We start from the raw sequence: 17,267 nt of genomic DNA, 5'->3' as shown, positions 1-17,267 counted from the left end.
GAGTTACTCACTATATTACATTTGACAGTTAAATGCCCACTTCAAAGATATGGATATTGAATTTGACAATTGTAAGTGATTAAAAACTGTAAGACAGCAAACATGATTTTGCTTTGATCATGTTTAACAGTTACTATTTATTCACAGTGAATCCTACATGCATGCCAGCTCTGCTCGTATAAGACAAGGAGTAGAATCCTGATCAGAACTGAATACTGGCATCGATTTCTCTTCCAATGCTAACCTTTAATCTATCTTTGTTTTTCAGCAGTTTACAGAGAGAAGTGTGTATTGATATTGTAAAGTTGCTACTGTCTGTACTTGTTACCCTCTTATAATGTGCTCTGGCTGATGTGTGTAAGACTGACTGAGGATGTGTGATTGTGCGTATTTCCAAGCATATGTCCTGAATGATGTATTAAAGTTCTACCCAGGCTGTGTGTTTGTTTGTTTTTTTGTTTTTTTTTCATTATCATTCTTTCGGCAATGTCACTTTAAATCATGGACATCCACCTACTGTGAAAATGTTTGGATGGCTGAATACATGCAGCTGACTACAGATCATGTTTCAAAAAAGTTTGAAATGTATACATCAGGCATGATATTTTGTGGATTTAAATCTGATTTCAGATTTTTTTTCTTCTCAAATCTGTACACATTTTGCTATTTTCATGTATCAAAATCACCTGAAAATTTTGATTTCCAATTCAGAAAACCTCAATATCATCCCTGGTACATATGTTCCAGTTTTCTTTTCTGAAGGAATATCGATGGACTTGATCAATTCCTCACCCCCCCCCCCCCCCCCAAAAAAAAAAATGAAATACAGAATACTGTGTGCAGCACTAGTACAAAGAAGAAAAAGAGGAAAAATAAAAGAAAATACTGCATTTCATCAACAGAATAAGTTTTTACAATAATTGCTGTAACAAATTACACATTTCACACAGTATTGAAAAAAAAGTTGTTCCTGGAAATTAAGTGAATTCATATCATTATTGTTTATACCACCCCTTCCCCCCCCCCCCCCCCCCCCCCATAGCTCCACACACATCTTGAGAGAGAATTAAAACATACATATTCAGGATTGCAGCTGTACCAAATCACTGTATTCAAAACTAAAATGTAAAGGAAAAACTAAGCTAAAAACTGAGATAAACATCAGACTACTGAAGCATGAATAAAAGAAAAAGTATTCTTGGGTAGCAAAGATATTGAATAATGTTTACTTGCATCAAAGAATATGAGAGATACATTTGTATACCTCTAAAACACAAAGAATTACTTTTCCTATCAAACATGCAAAGTGGCAGTGATGCTAAAGTGTATCATGATTTCACCCTTTTCCTATTTTATGATGTCTGTACAACAAATCTTGTCAGCGGTATGAAAAGTTAGGCTATTTTTCTCAGTGTCTCCCGACCTCTACATCCTTATCTCTAATATGCAATATGAAACATGAAGCGGCCGGTATGACATTACTCTCATGCATGCAATATTACAAGCAAGCCGCCCAGCAGACAGCACTCCCAAGTCATAGGATGACAACAGTTGTCAGAGTCCGTCCCTCAAACTGCATAATGAGCCAGCCATTGCGGAGAAAAAAAGAGAGAGAAAATGGGAAGGTTATGCACAGAGTGTGTGGTCAAAGGGGGGCAGGTGATGCATTCACGTTACCATGACATCAAAGAAAAAAAAGAGAGATGATGCGGGAAGGGGGAGGGAGGAGGAGGTCATCTTTGGATAGAGAGGAAAAATACTCCCAATTTCCTTCATCTGCCCAATGTATTCCTCCTTGCTTGCCGCAGGCTTCTCCTCTTCACCCTCATCTTTTAATACCTCTTCCTTGTCTTCTCATCCGATATCTCATTCTGGTGTACTATTTGCTGCCATCCATACAACCCTGCCTCCTCTCTTTTTCTCTATCATCCTCTGTATCTTCCTCCTCCTCCAATCCTTCTTGTTCTCCTGTTCTCTTCTCCTTCCTCAACATCTTCCTTCTCGTCATCTCATTTCTATGTCATGATCTCTTCATATCTCTTCTTTGTTTTCCTTGTTCACCTCTTCACATTTCTCCCTCCTTGTCTTCTCTTCTTTTCTTGTGTTCCTATGCTTCTTTCTACCTACCCTTTTCCTCATTTTCCAAATTCCTCTCCTCTTCCTCCTCCTACCCTCCTCCTCCTCCTCCTTCTCCTCTTCCTCCTCTTCTTTTTTTTTCTTCTTCTTCTTCCTCCTCCTCCTCCTCCTTCTCCTCCCCTCCTCCCCTCCTCCTCCTCTTCCTCATCCTCCTTCTCCTCTCTCTTCCTCTTCCTTCTCATCCTTCTCATCCTCTTCTCCCTCCTCATCCTTCTACTTCCTTCCCTCTTCCTCCTCCTCCTCCCTTCCTCCTCCTCTCTCCTCCTCCTCCCCCATCTCCTCCCCTCCTCCTCCTCTTCTTCTTCCTTCTCCTCCTCCCCTCTTCCTCCTGCTCCGCTCCTCCTCCTCCTCTTCCCCTCTTCCTCTTGCTCCCCTCCTCCTCCTCCTCCTCCCCTCCTCCTCTTCCTTCTCCTCCTCCTCCTCCTCTCCTCCTCGATCCTCTTCTTCTTCCTCTTCTTCCTCCTCCTCCTCCATCCACTAACTACTACTACTCATGCACCCTGTCTCCCTCTATCCATCCCTCCCTCATTCTCTCACCCTCTTTCATTCTCTGCTGGGCTGGTGCACATGGCCAGCCACATAGCTGGACGCATTGATTTGTGACAGAATCAGGCCTTATAGGCCCTGAGGGAGTGCAGATGTGCGCATGAAAAGCTGGAATACTTGATAGAGATACGCTCAATTTCTCCAAAATGTTACAGGGGCATTTTTGTACCTCAGCTCTGACACAAAGAACTGAGAAGATTTGAATAGGCATACCTGAGGCTCTAGAGTATTCACAATTCCATGCAATTGCCAGTGGATGTAGAAAATCTTTTGTTGGACACGGCAGGCTCTTCAGTCAAAAGAACATTTTTTATTTGATTTAATCTCCTTGGGCCACTTCTTAGAATAGCATGGGAAAATCTATGAGGAAGGTTTTTGTTTTATTATTAAATCTTAAAAGAGTTTTGTTGGCATGAAACATAAAACTGGAAGCTTTGATAAGCACCCTTTTATTTGTTATGCTCTGAAAAATGAATACGGTCTCTTGTATTTCAAAGAATTTTCTTTTTGTGTAAAGATCAAGTCATTGTAGGCTTCTATCTTGTGTGGTGGTCAATAGAGAATCAGGATATTACGAACTATCTAAAGAGGAGCTGGCAACATTATCTTTGAATGTGTGCTTGCATAAGATTATCTGCACCAATGTCTATGACTCGTGTGGACAGTCAGACATAACAGAATATAGACCAGTCAGACATAACAGAATATAGACCAGTCGGACATAACAGAATATAGACCAGCCAGAGGAAATGAGGGAAATTATTTCCTCACTCTACGGATGGTCCCTATGAACATGTATCCAGTGATATGTTAGAATGCTGTCAGTGGATTCTTTGTTGTGGTCTCTGTAGGCAGGTGGTCTTTATTCCCAAGGGATTCAAAAGAAGAGTGCTTCTGCCTGTTAAGTGAGCATAGTTATATTCTCACATCTAAATGTTACACAAATGCGTCTCCTGCATGCACAGTGCACATTGAAGTGCTACATTATCCCAGCAGCCTCACATTGTGGGCAGGATTTGAGAATACATTTTCATTTTTAGGTACCAACATTAGATTTTTGGTCGAAGTGATCAATTTTTGCTCAGTTTAATCCCAGACTTTGTTAACCAAAGTGACACGACATATAAGGGACAGATACCACAAAAGGGGAAAAAAAAACTGATTTATTTTATGATGTGAAATATGTACCAGATCAAATGTCAGGTTTCAAGACTTGTAATCAAATATGTATGCAGTGTCTGCGTGCTGAACAAGTCTGGGTAGGTTTGTGCAATGTGTGTGTTTGTATGACTGTGTGTGTTCATTCGTGTCTGTATTCATTTGTGTCTGCGTAATTCTGTACTGGCACATGTTCAAGTGGTATGCACCACTATAATGTTTGCCTCGGAAGATGTGATTTTGATTTTCATGTAATGCTGAAGATCAATCTGTTTATGCCTCTCTTGTTTAATTCTCCTTTCCTCCAAGTGAATATAAATGTTGTAATTCCTCTCAGTAAAACCCCTTTTACCCAAGATTGACAAGTATTGCAGACAAATTTAATATCTGTGGTGTAGCCTCAGGGGCATGCTATCTGTATATGTCATTCCATTGAGAGAGGGACCATGTCTGCTTCCCAAGCATACGTTTCCTGACAAGCATGGTGGATACACACACGTGTCATACGGACCGGCCTGCTTAATAAAACCGTCCTGCTCGTTTCAGTGCTTGATAAACTATCAATTTGCTCGAGTCCTTACGTATGATATGCATTGTCGTGACGTATAAATTACGCACTATGTACATTTCCGCTCACGTATGTCAATTTCATGTATGTCAACATGTTTGTTGACCATGCACTCTTGCATACCTATTTATATCTGTGTGAAAATGCCAGCTTTCTTACAAGAGTGGATATTTTGCATTGTTCTTCCTAATGTCACGTTTTTGTCAAGTATAAATGTTGGCTCTCTTGCATAACTTGAGTGCCGCAATGAGGTATGCTCTGTTTTTTGACTGCATCAAAATCCTGAAATGCACTCTTTCTAACTCTTATTGTGAGGCACTTTTTCCTATCAAATCCCAACACTTTGTAGCTGTGTGGTAGTGTATGTAAGTGTGTATGAGTTTGAGACAACTCTAATCCTCAATGTCCACTATGCCTCATTTCCCATGTCATTTCTTTGACCAGCACGTTACTGACTTTGACCTTATGACTTTTCTTCTGTCAGAACTCTTTTCAAAAATGTTCTCGTAACCTTTGACCTTCTGTTTCTTCCTACCTGTGCGTTGTGTCTGTGTGTCGGCACTCTGTAGGTGATCACTTTAGAAGGCTGGGTTGACATCCAGTATCACCTTCAGGATGTCTACTCTCCCTGGGTTTGGATCTATTATGTGTTTTTGATCATTGTAAGTATATATAATAATCCCAGCGCTGCCACCCCAAAAAAAAGAGTGAAACTTGGTTGCGATGTAAACCCACCATAATCAACCTCCATGCCATGTATTATTATTAGCACCTCACTTCAGTGGAGCCATTTATATGCACATGCTTGCTGCCCGTCTGTTCACACCAAAGTTACCAAAGCATTACTGCACAGCCTGTTCTAACATCCGATGGTTGCTTCTTCCTGCATATACAGTGTATCCTGCCGTGTTTCATGGGAATAAAGCTGTCGGTGAAAGGCTTTACATGTGGTGTTTGAATCCCTTACATCCGCATGCTGTCCAACTCACATGATACGCAGCTTGCCCCATTACTTAACTTGATATAACATACTGCACAGTAGTGTATAACCCCACCTTTAAATAATAACATATATTGACTTTCAAGATTGTATATCCATATTTGTATTCCTCCTTACCTCAAAGCTGCTGCCTGCTTCATCCATCTCTCACAAAGCTCTGAATTTTCTTCATCTTGCTCCATCGATCTTCCTTATAACCCTTGATTGTGCCAAACCCAACTCCATACATATGATTTCTTCTTCTCTCCTTCAAGGCAGTGCAGCGGTGTCATCCACAAGGTCCGACAGGGGAGCGCTACTCTCCCCCCTTCATCTCAGCCCTTTTCACATGATGATTTTTTTTGACACCCAATCACCCCATTCACACAGAGTTTTTAATCCTGTTTCTTTTTTAGTCAACTTTGGCTGATTCTTTTGCCCACCATTCTTTGTCTCTCCACTCATTCCACTCATCCCCCAGGTTATCACACTAGAGGGATGGACCGATATCATGTACGATATTCAAGATGTTCATAGTTTTTGGAATTGGGCCTATTTTGTGATTCTCATAGTTGTAAGTATATGGACAAGTGTTGTCCTTTGACAATCTTCTCCGTGATATGTTTTGAAGCAGAAGATGTGATTTTTTTCGGCACGTATCTTTCTATCTCTCGTTCTATTGTCGCGCTTCTATCATAACTCTTATATCTGTGAAAAATGTCTCATTTACTCAAGCTCAGTCATCTTCTCTCTGTCAATCTTCTGTATATGTAATCTCTTGCAAAATTGTCACATATCATGTGTGCACTGCTGACGCTTTCACCCACTCAAAACTTGACATCAATGAGAGCTACCAAGATTTCATATATGAAATATTTCAAATACACAGAATAGGGAAATATGGAAGGAAACATTTCCTAAAACTAACTATGCATGAATTCACCGAGTTTACTGAGGTATTTGTGGACAAGTACAATGTTTTTATCAGTAATCAGCAAAGATGACACATTCTGCATTTAAAGGTCCTGTTCACCTGTGGGAGAAATGGTTTTAAAAAATGTTGAAGATATCACATTTCATGCATATGTGTAGGTCTGTTGTATCACAAAACATCATACCATATGAAATTTTGGCAGTAAAGCCTAAATTATAAGGAGACATCAGTATTTTCTCAATAAACCATAACTGTAGATGGTTTAGTCTGGAAGCATTTTTATTATAACTATTGTTCACATTTTGTGTATTCAACATTACTCATCATCTATTATACGGATTCAAATTATACAGTGGTTGTTTCTATTCCTAACTCACATTTTATAACTATTTTAAAGCACCAATGCTGGGGTTTTTGTTTCATCTGCAAATGGTAAATTATACCTTTAAGGTCTGTCAATAATGTAAAGGCTACCAAAAATTGAGATTTAAGTAATGAGTTTATAAGTTGGTAGTGATATGTTATAAACCTTTATATGTAAAAGAAACCTTTATATGTAAAAGCAACTTTGTTTTGTGTGACAATAGATAAGTGAAGTATAGGAGAAGAGTCAGGTAAGGTTCTCGGAAAGGCATGGTCATTTTTCGCGGTGATACACCTTCAGCCACAAGGACTGATGAAGTGTTTTAATCTCATTCATATTAAATTAGCGCTTTCCTGCCTTAAATCTGTACTTAACGGCATGTGGCTGGAAGGTGGTCATGGAATGTAGCCTTTCTCTCGGCTTCATTATCTTCAATTATGTAGATTAAATGTCATCCTTCCATCACCATTCCTGAGGTGCCACCTGCTACCGTGTATCCATGGTGTTTTACACCTACCCCTTCCTTCAACTCCCCCCCCCCCCCCCCCCCCTTGGTAGAATCATACACGTAGACCAGAGAGATGATACTATCTACATTGGAAAGTCTTTCATGGGGGAACCTCATTTTTCATGAGGGGGGGGGGGGGGGGGGAGAGGGATGAAAGACTGACTAATTGCCATCTGAAGTCAAGTGGCAGCATACAGCACCATATGAAATTTTGTCATCACATGATGAATAAAGACACAAAAAAACCTCATCCTTTCTTTGAAGTAATCAGTTTGAGAAGCCTAAATATCATTCATTCCCCCTCAGTGAACCTGCTTAACATGATAAAGCTTGTAATAATATGTAACCACAGTCACAGAATGCGCTATTCACTATGTATTTCCAAACAAACAGATCATAGCCATGTAATCTGCAAAGTGTATACAACATTTCCACCTTCATGCTCCATTATTACATCCTTGAATGATCCTCATCTATCTTCTTATATTATTAAAAACTTTTCAGAAGCAATTTCCCCTGCCTTGAAGAACACAGCTGCTCCCCATTTCACAAGTCTTGCAAGACCGTTGCCATGAAGACGTCTTAAGATTTACATTTTCAAACAAAATGGAGCTGATAGATATAATGAGCAACTTGAAAGCAAAAAATCTATCGCAAAACAGAACAAACAAAACAAACAAAACAAAAGGCAGACTTATAGATTTGTCGCTGCATTAAAGATGCACTTCTTAGAACCAAACTTAGCGACACGCTCCTCGTTGTAAATTTGAGGCCTGCAGAATATTTCAGGTTTGGATATGGCAGATAGCTTCAGGCCACACTTTGTTTGTTTCCAAGAGATACTTCTCGGATGAGCTGTGCATTTGTACTGCGTGGCCCTTAGGCATCGTGTGAAACAGACCTTTGTATGAATGACATGTTGACTTACAGATAGCAATATCTGTTATGGGATGGGATTTCAAACAAGTGGAGAGCTAATGAACAGAAACAGCAACAAATAAGAATACACCACAGCTATAGCACCGCCATATTTTCATCCCGCTGAGAGCCTCAGAATTTTGCACGCGAGGGCCTTCTTTGATTATCCATATGTACATCAAATTCACTTTCATTCAAGATCATTTGCATTCATACATTCAATTTAATCTATGCAGATTTCATCATGAATTCACTGCATTGCAAAGTCTTGATCATGTGTCAAATATCTTTCTTCTCTCTTTCTTTTGTAATACTGTTGTGTCCATTCAGGATTTCCTTGTTGGTACCTTTGCTTTTGTTTTTGTTTTTTGGTGCTCAAGAGGATTTGCCGTTGGTTTGCTATTTTTGAAAAAAAAATGGCTACATTTTAACCAAAATTAGAACAGTCTTTTAAAACTGCACCACAAGCAATTGCTTGTGCAGAGCTGATTAAACAAACCAAGAAACAAGCAGTGCAAGCAAATGGCAGCATACTGAAGGCAGGTCCTATGAGCTTTAACACAACACTACGTAGTAAATTTCTTTTCAATATATTAGCAGCATTTTCAGTCTTTTTCTTCATGTCTATTTTTATTTTTGATATATGAACTCATGCACAAATGTCAGTCTCGACTTTGTCATATCTGTTTCATTCATGCACTTTCCTTTGTTTTTTCACTTCCTGTGTCACTTGCAAGTACTGAGACTAGTAATTTGTTTCGTTCTCCTGCATGGATCATTTCTTCACTAATATCTTTAGCAAAGGATATTTCAAATTTGACTTCTGTGACAATGGCTAAATGAAAAATTAACAAGCAAGCAGTTTATATTACTGTGAAAAGAATTCTCTTGGCTGGACAGTAATATACTTGTTTTACAATGATAGACTAAGTAGTCATGGAATTTAATTCTTAGGATTTCATACTGTTATCATAGAATCATTGACTACGAAAGCGATTTTCTTTCATTGGTTTTTCTTCCCTTCTTTGCAAACATGTATCATACATGCTAATGCTGCAGTCACTCACCGCTGGATTTCAAACTGGGTCCATAAATAATCAAAACCGCATTGACCCGGTTTGAGCCATAGAGACCCGCATTGACCCGCATCGTAACCCGTGTCAATTCCTGATGGATTCCGGGGGCTAGGATACGGCGGTGAAAATTTTTTGGTCGTGTTCAAGATTTTCTCATGGATTTCAATTCCGTATTGATATCCAAATTGACCCGGTTCAAACCGCATTGACTCGCATCGACCTGCTGCAACCCGCAACGTAAAACCGTATGGACCCTTGCCGTATACCGCATTGCCTTCATGCAATGGATGATGACATGGTTTACATCCGGGTCGATAAGGGTCGAAGCGGGTTGACACAGGTCGATAGGGGTCGAAAAGGATTCAGTTAAGGATGTTACAGCGGATTCTTATACGGTTCCATTCCGGGACTAATCCGGCGCATTTTCACTTGGATCAAATCCTTTTTGTGACCCGGCCGTGTGTGACTGTAGCATTAGTTTAAAACCTTGTCTTTCTCACTTCTCTACCGCACTCATCAAACATGAAACTATGAGAGTAAATGCTGCAAGTGAGGTTATGGCTTGCCAAAGTGCTGTTGACCATCACACATTGCGAGCAGCTTCTTGTTATTAAACAGACATCTCATTTCCATGAAAAGCAGCCATAAGCCTTCGAACATAAGCCAGAAATTCTAGGAAAGAATTTGTGGACACATGCAGAGATAGTCGTGTTAACTGATACACCCTGATGCATTCTTAGGCTCGTCAATGAGTCAGAATCCAGGTGCATTACATACTATGTACGTACGTTCATTGAAGATATGCCCGAAGCATGCTGTCATATTCACTAACAATACTGTTCATCATCATCAGAGCTAAATCGGTGTTGTGCTCTTTTCATGAAACTCACAGCTTAGATAAATCATTAGTCTCATGTGGCATGCAATGAAGGCCAGTGGCCAATTTAAAGGGAATATTTTCCCGGCCTTGACTTAGATCATTTTTATGGAAGTAGTACGTTGAAAAGTGCATATGATATGTATGTATTTACGTGTTTCTGTCTTATATGTATGCTTCTCCTGGCTATGTCTTTTTTTCCTTCACATCTAAAAGATTTAAGATTTGAAGACTTGTAAATTGGCCACCGTCGAAGTTATGTGCAACATACTCCCCCTTTTCTCAGATGGAGGTTCCATGTATAGAAAGTTACTTGTCAAGAGGTTATTTGAATTTTTCAACTGATTATTGATCAAGTCCACTTGAACATGAATATGGGACACCAAGGTATAAGAATTATGTGATTTAAATGTTTTGAGCATTTCTGGATTGAACTAGATTTGAAGATTTGAGAACAAAATAATGACTGCCATGAGTTAGAAAGTCATATGACACAAACAGTGCTTTGTTTATGTTTCATTTTGAGTTTTGAGATCTGATCTTTGATTTTGAGATGACATTGCCAATATGAAACTCTTTATTTTGTGAATATTGGTTCTTTTAAGGAAAAAGAAATGGCTACCATTACTTTGAGCTAGGTATAAACCTCTGATTTATTTTGAAGAAACTCAAGCAAACACACAAATTTGGATAATTTACTAATTGCCAAAAGTACAGGTTGGCATTATCAACAAGGACACAGGCATCCTATTCAGATTTTTTTTTGGCTCTTTTTAGAAGATTTTATTTGCAAAAAGACTGAAAACATATTGAAAATATTGCATCTGACACCAGGATATATATGTGATAAATTAGATGTGATGATGTTTTCCCTAGGCTTGAAATATGATCAATTGTAACATCATTCAAATTCATGTATCTGTGAGCTGAAATTTTTGTTTGCAAAGAGTGAACATCCATGAAAGAATAATAAATTGCTCTGTTTTCTGTTGTTATAAAGCACATGATGCTTGCAATCCCCCCCCCCTCCACACACACACTGAAAAAAAAAGTTTTTGACATTATGACCTAGTAATACATTTTCTTCTTGGCTGCTTTCACCCTTCCCCACAAATCACAGATTGGTGCCTTCTTCTTGATTAACTTGTGTTTAGTCGTCATAGCAACCCAGTTTTCAGAGACCAAGCAGCGGGAGAGCAAGCTGATGGAGGAGCAGCGAAAACGTTTTCGTTCTAGCAGCACCCTGGCCAGTAACAGTGAGGTAGGGAGCTGCTATGATGAAATCCTCAAGTACATTGGACACTTATTACGTCACGCCAAGCGACGCTTCCGGCGGTGGCGGAAACGCATGCAGAGTAAGCGCCAGAGGAAGGTGATGCCAGCAATATCGTTACGACGGAAAAAGAAAAGGACCAGAAGTGTGCATTTGCACCATCACTTACACCATCACCACCACTACCACTTTGGAAATGGGAACTCCCAAGCCCCAAAGGCCAGCCCAGAAGATAGCGATGTCAGCTCCTCACCTTCACGCAAGCACAAGCTGGCATTACCATCAAGTAATGGTAGTGCCACCTCCCTCCAATCCATGAACTGCTGCACGGAGCAGCTCTCCAAACTGGAACCAGTTCCTCTCCACCAGGGCCAATTGTCTTCCCCGTATCACATGACCACCACGCTGTCCATTCACAGAGCGTCGTCCATCAACTACCCCACGACCAACTCCAAGGACCTCAACCAGGCCGTCATGTTTGCCAAGATGGCGTCGGAGCGCGAGGGTGGGTCCCCGAACCCGGGCACCGTGTCCCCAAGCAGGTTGCAGGAGAAGTGGAGCGAGTTGTGTGGAGGGAACCACATGAGCAAATATAGCAAGCTACCACCAATCAAGACTGACAGTGCCAAGGGTGGGTAACATCCTTCTTTCTCTTCCATCTTCTCCTCCTCCTCCTCCTCCTCCTGAAAGAATACAATGTGTATCAATTATGCACTTAGAACTTTGTGGTCTATTGTTTCAGGAATGGATCCACTAAGTTTATTGTGTTTTCTGGGTTGTTTTCATAGATTAAGCCATTTGTTTTATTACTCAGTATTACTGTTTCATATTTGCTTGTATTAGGGCTGTATAACTCTTTTTGTGCAATCCGGTGTTTGTCATGTTTTGTTGACAAGAAACGTTTTACAGTAAATTTCATGGCTATGTTATAGGTTTATACAATGTATGAAAATGAGTGAAAAAGCAAGCAGAATGGACACGGACATTTACATGTGCTGAGATCTCTTCTTCATCTATTGGTCACTAAATTGGCAACATCCTTGCTCACCTTTGCTTTCTACAGACTCTTTGGTGCCATCCCACCCTCCCCTCGCACAACGTCTCTCAGCCCCGCCCCTCACCCAACCAGGCTCCCCCACCCACGCCCATCTGACCCCGCCCTCTCCTTGCCGTGCAATGCACTCTTCTTGCCCCGTGCATGCACCGTGTCCGGTCCACACCCCTTGCCCCACCCACTCCCCATGTTTCTCCTCCAAACACTCCCACTCCCGCCCCCACTCCTGCTCCCACGTCTGCACCACGACGGAGCACCGGTCCGAGGAGTACGAGATGAGCGACAGCTCCTCCTCCTCGTCCGTGTCGGACGACAGCGACTCGGACTCGGACGCGGAGAGCAAATCGGAACTGAAGGTGCGGCACCGGTCCTTTGGGATACTGGGTCAGATCACCTCCAAGGTGCAGGAGATTGTTGAGAGCAAGTACTTTATGAGGGGTATCCTTGTCTGCATCCTGGTCAACACACTCAGCATGGGAATTGAGTTTCACGGTCAGGTAAGGAAAACATTTTTTTTTGCCATTGAACAAACTACACTTGAAATTGAGCAGTTACATTTTATAAATGTATTTTCATTTTTCTTTCAGAGGGGAATGGAAAGGAATGAATTGTATAATCTCAAGTTTGTCCTTCAATGTTGAGGCTTTTTCTCTACTTTGCTAACTGTTTGGCCTGTGTATATGTTTTCTTCATGTATTTATTCATTCAAGTTGGATACTCACATAAGTTTAATGTCTTCTTGCTGTTGAGCGTAAAAAACCAAGCATATATTTGGAACATTTCTTCTTATTCATTTCATTTTGGCTATTCATCTAAATTCAGAAGAATGCATCACACTTTGTGCGCCGTTTGAGAAACTTGTTTCTGACCCCATAGTCAAAACAACTTTGCATTTATCAACTGCCCAAAATTCCCTGAAAGTTGTTTGGAAACCTTAATTCTGCACCAGAAGCGAGTTTGTTGATAAATGCACCCCAAGATGGCTTATGCCATGGGGCTTCATGGTTACCACACACTGGTTACATACGTCACAGACAATCCCAGACACCCACCCAGTGAATGTGACAACTTTTGACTGGTCCCGCAGAGGGGGCATGCTGATTGCAGCTTGGCAGAGAACCAACCACACTTATATCCACCATAACCCTCTCATCAGGAGTTGTAGTTTGTTGGAGGAAAGATGACTCAATCACTTGCAGCTGAAATCATTCAGTACTTTTATGCCCTCACATTATATTTCTCAGAAACTAGACAAGGAAGGTATTGATGTAATTGTAACCTTGGATGTTGAATGCATCAAATTTGCTAACTCTAATCAGGTTACAATAACTAATATTCTTAAAAGAATCTAATAGAAAATGCTTAAAGGGTGTGTACAGTTTTGGTTGAGACCTAATTTCGGGTTTCTGACATTTTTTGGTGAGATAATGAGATACCTCTTATGAAATATGAAAGAGCATGTAATTCCATGAGGAATTCAACATTTAATTGATTAAAATTGGTTTTGAAATGGCTGAGATATCCAAAAAAGAGCGATTCTAATCGCTTTTCTAATCGCGATTCTAAACACTTTTATTACAATCACTTTTTTTTACTTTGTTTTTGGATGTTTCAGTCATTCCAAACCCGATTTTCTACAAATAAACTTTGAATTCCTCTTTAAATGGTATGCTCTGTACTATTTCATAAGTGTTTTCTTGGTATCTTGCAAAAGGTTAAAAGTCTAATTCTCATCTCCACCAGTACTGTACCATCCCTTTAACTCTTTTTCATCATGCTGTACATCCTCAATGATGATATTTCAGGATGTAGAATGCAGTTTGCCTGCTTTGTTTGTTGCTATGTAGGGCAAGACTCGGGCAAGCTCTCTGGGTTTCAGAACCAACCTTTTACATAATGATATGCAAAGAAGTTGAATAAATTATTGAATCAGCATATTGGGTATGTTCTTATGTAGCAGTCTAGTTCAGCACAATGCACTGTTATAACTAGGCTGATTGTATACTAGAGTTTGCAACCCTGCACATAAGCACTTTTGCCTTGGCTGTGTCTTCACGTCGTGTGGGAAATGTTTTCTCCCAGCTGCCACCAAATCATCTCTGGGGAGAGATGCTGGTGCGGGTTGATCATCTTGCCTAATCCATGGTAATAGAGTGCCAATGATAAGCCAAGGTTGCCATTAGCGCATCGTTCAGGAATGGCGATACATATGAAGTGGGTGGAGGGGCAAGGAGAGTGGGAGAAAAAAAGAGCAGACATTGTTAGTATATAGAAAATTTATTTTAAGTGGGTTTTTGTTTTTTAAAGCTGACTGAAATCTTAAGATAAATTCCTTCCATTAACGTTTGCCATGGTAGAAGTTTGGTGAATTGTTCAGAAATTTCTTCCTCATGTTTGTGGTCATAGTAGGATGCTCACAGAGAAAATAGTCCTCAACAGCTAGCCCTCCGAAAGAGATTTCATTATGTTTCAGATTGCACTAAATTGTCCTTGCCACACTTGAGTGTCATTGATTTTTTTATTTTTATTTGAGTACTGGTGTTACAGCAGTGGGCTGTTTGAAGTGTTCAGTCAATCAGCATGACCATCAGGTAGATTGAAAACAGGTGAAAATCATCTTACCCAGCCGAGCGTGTACAATTACTCAAGCAAAATTTCCACTTTTACAGTATATTAAAATTTATGGTATTTTCTTTTGCTTCTGGGTACATTGAGACAAGTTTGCTTGTTTGCCCATTTCTACTGAATGCACTTCAATATTCAGAATTAAGCTTGCATTCTGCAGCTTTTGTAATAATTAGCTAATCAGTCACTGCAAGCACTCTGGTCATCAGGGACATTGTCTGCTTGTCACAGACATCTTCTGGTTTGAAAGCAGGCAGAAAATTTGAATATGCTACTGATCCAGTCATTTAATTGGAATGCATTTTGTATTTCAGGGTTGTTGCTTTGGTTACTACCTTTAGATTTGGTTTGATGTGAAGAATGTCTGTGAGAGATTGTGTCCCCTTGGATCTCAAGCCTGTTGAGCTTAAGTTTTAATGAAATCTTCATCAAGAATTGGTATCTGCTGTCTCAAAAACATTGAAACTAAAAAAACAAAACAAAAACAAAACATGTGCCAAACTTAAATAACTCAGCCATTTCAAAACCAATTTTCATCAAATAAACTTTTGTTTCCTCTTAGAAGTGTATGCTCTTTGATACTGCATATAAGTGGTTTCTAATTATCTCACAAAAAGTTAAAAACTGAATCCGCATCTCAAACAAAGCTACACCATCCCTTTAAGCAAAACGTGGTTTGTGTGGCCATGGGGGGGGGGGGGGTATCGCTGTTCCTTGAAAGTTTCTTACATGCATGCAGGGTTGTGTATTTATAGTGAGATAAAACAAAGCCAATATATTGAACTAATGGTATTCATATAAGTTTAAATGTTTATCTACCTCATGCTTGTGCTATGAATAGACCGTTTGGAAAAGTTTGTTGTTGTTGTTGTTGTTGTTTCCCAGGACCCTGTGCAGCTTACCCCATAGAGCTCCTACCTTAACTAGTAAAATACCCCAAAGTTTGCTGATTATGTAACTCTGAAGTCATGAATAGAAAGCTATGACATTATTTGACCACTGTGTCAGGTGGTGTGAGTGGTCAAGATGTCAGTGGAAGGAATGCCATGTTGTGTTGCACCCCTTGGAAGTCGTATGAGTCCGTTGACATTTACGAACGATTCAATTCTAGGAAGCGAGGCGGGAATGTGCAACGGTTCATTTGGCTTCCTCCCTTCCTGTTATAAATCTTATTTTTTATTCCTCACTGTTTCTGGGAAAGACAGGTGTTTCCCATCATATAAAGAACTTGGAATCTACCAGAGATGACATTCTTGCTGGCTTGTATTAACATTGCATTTGTTTTTAAGAGATTACACTTGGTACATGTATGTATGTCTTGGTCAAAGATGAAACATGTATTATTTATGTTTGTTTGATTCTAGGTAGTCTTTATTGGTAGAGGTAATTTTGAATTGGAGTCTTTCATATGCGAGATAGGCTCTTCATTTCCAAGTATCTTCAGGCAGCATACCGTGACATGTACTTTCCTACTATAGTACTTGCACATGCTTATTTGATAGTATTTATTCCTCGATAATTTTATTTTCCCCATCAAAATCAACAAGTATTAGTCTAGATTGGCACTGTTTTGCTGGCTGCTTATCGAATGTATTATTTCCTGTTCTGAAAACATCTGACGATGATCTAATGTGGTTAGACATAATGGATTTTCATTTCCCTGGAAAGCACCAAGATATGTGAAGTTTACACATGCTTTGGGTTGAATGTGGCTCCCATGTATCTACTGCACACCATATAAAAATCACACTCTTGCCTATGATATGTAGACAAATCACATGTTTTTGCAGAAACATCCACAAAAAAATATACATTCCAACACACACACACACACATGCACGCACATAAGCCCACACAAATATCTTGCCATATATAACTTCACACATATGGTGGAAACATGGACAAGAATTCCTACATTCCTCCTGCATGTATTTGATGTTTAGTGGAAAAATTCCATCAGCAGTTGAGACTTGAGGACTCTTGCCAACTAACCCTCAACTCTGTCATGCCTGATGCTTGCATGAAATGAGCTAATTTCATGGTTCTAATCATGAAGGGGTGCACAGAGCATTATATATCCATCGATTCCTGGAGTTGGTGGAGTTCAATGAGCTAGAAAAGTTTAAACTGCTACATGGTTCCATGCACACAGGTCTGTGTTTGCAGCTGAAAAAAAAAAGGGTTGATGTTTAATACCTGCGCCAATTGGACCAGGACATGCATATAGGCTACTATTGTTGATCTTTCCCAA

The 17,267-nt window shown here is 39.9% G+C and overlaps 1 protein-coding gene across 1 annotated transcript in view; it reads left to right on the top strand.

Annotated features, from left to right (window-relative positions):
- Positions 1–14,530, top strand: part of LOC139722919 (voltage-dependent T-type calcium channel subunit alpha-1G-like) — a 47,050-nt gene extending 32,520 nt beyond the window's left edge. Inside the window, exons 5-8 of the mRNA XM_071634201.1 lie at positions 5,869–5,961; positions 11,185–11,968; positions 12,401–12,888; positions 14,474–14,530. Coding sequence (XP_071490302.1) covers positions 5,869–5,961; positions 11,185–11,968; positions 12,401–12,888; positions 14,474–14,530 — 1,422 coding nt within the window. The remainder of the gene's footprint in view (positions 1–5,868; positions 5,962–11,184; positions 11,969–12,400; positions 12,889–14,473) is intronic.
- Positions 14,531–17,267: the final 2,737 nt, after the last annotated feature.

The sequence above is a fragment of the Diadema antillarum genome, unplaced genomic scaffold (assembly GCF_040938485.1).
Source record: "Diadema antillarum isolate AM-2024a unplaced genomic scaffold, OU_Dant_1.0 scf00000177, whole genome shotgun sequence".
Classification (NCBI taxonomy): domain Eukaryota; kingdom Metazoa; phylum Echinodermata; class Echinoidea; order Diadematoida; family Diadematidae; genus Diadema; species Diadema antillarum.
This window is presented reverse-complemented; position numbering and strand designations above follow the sequence as displayed.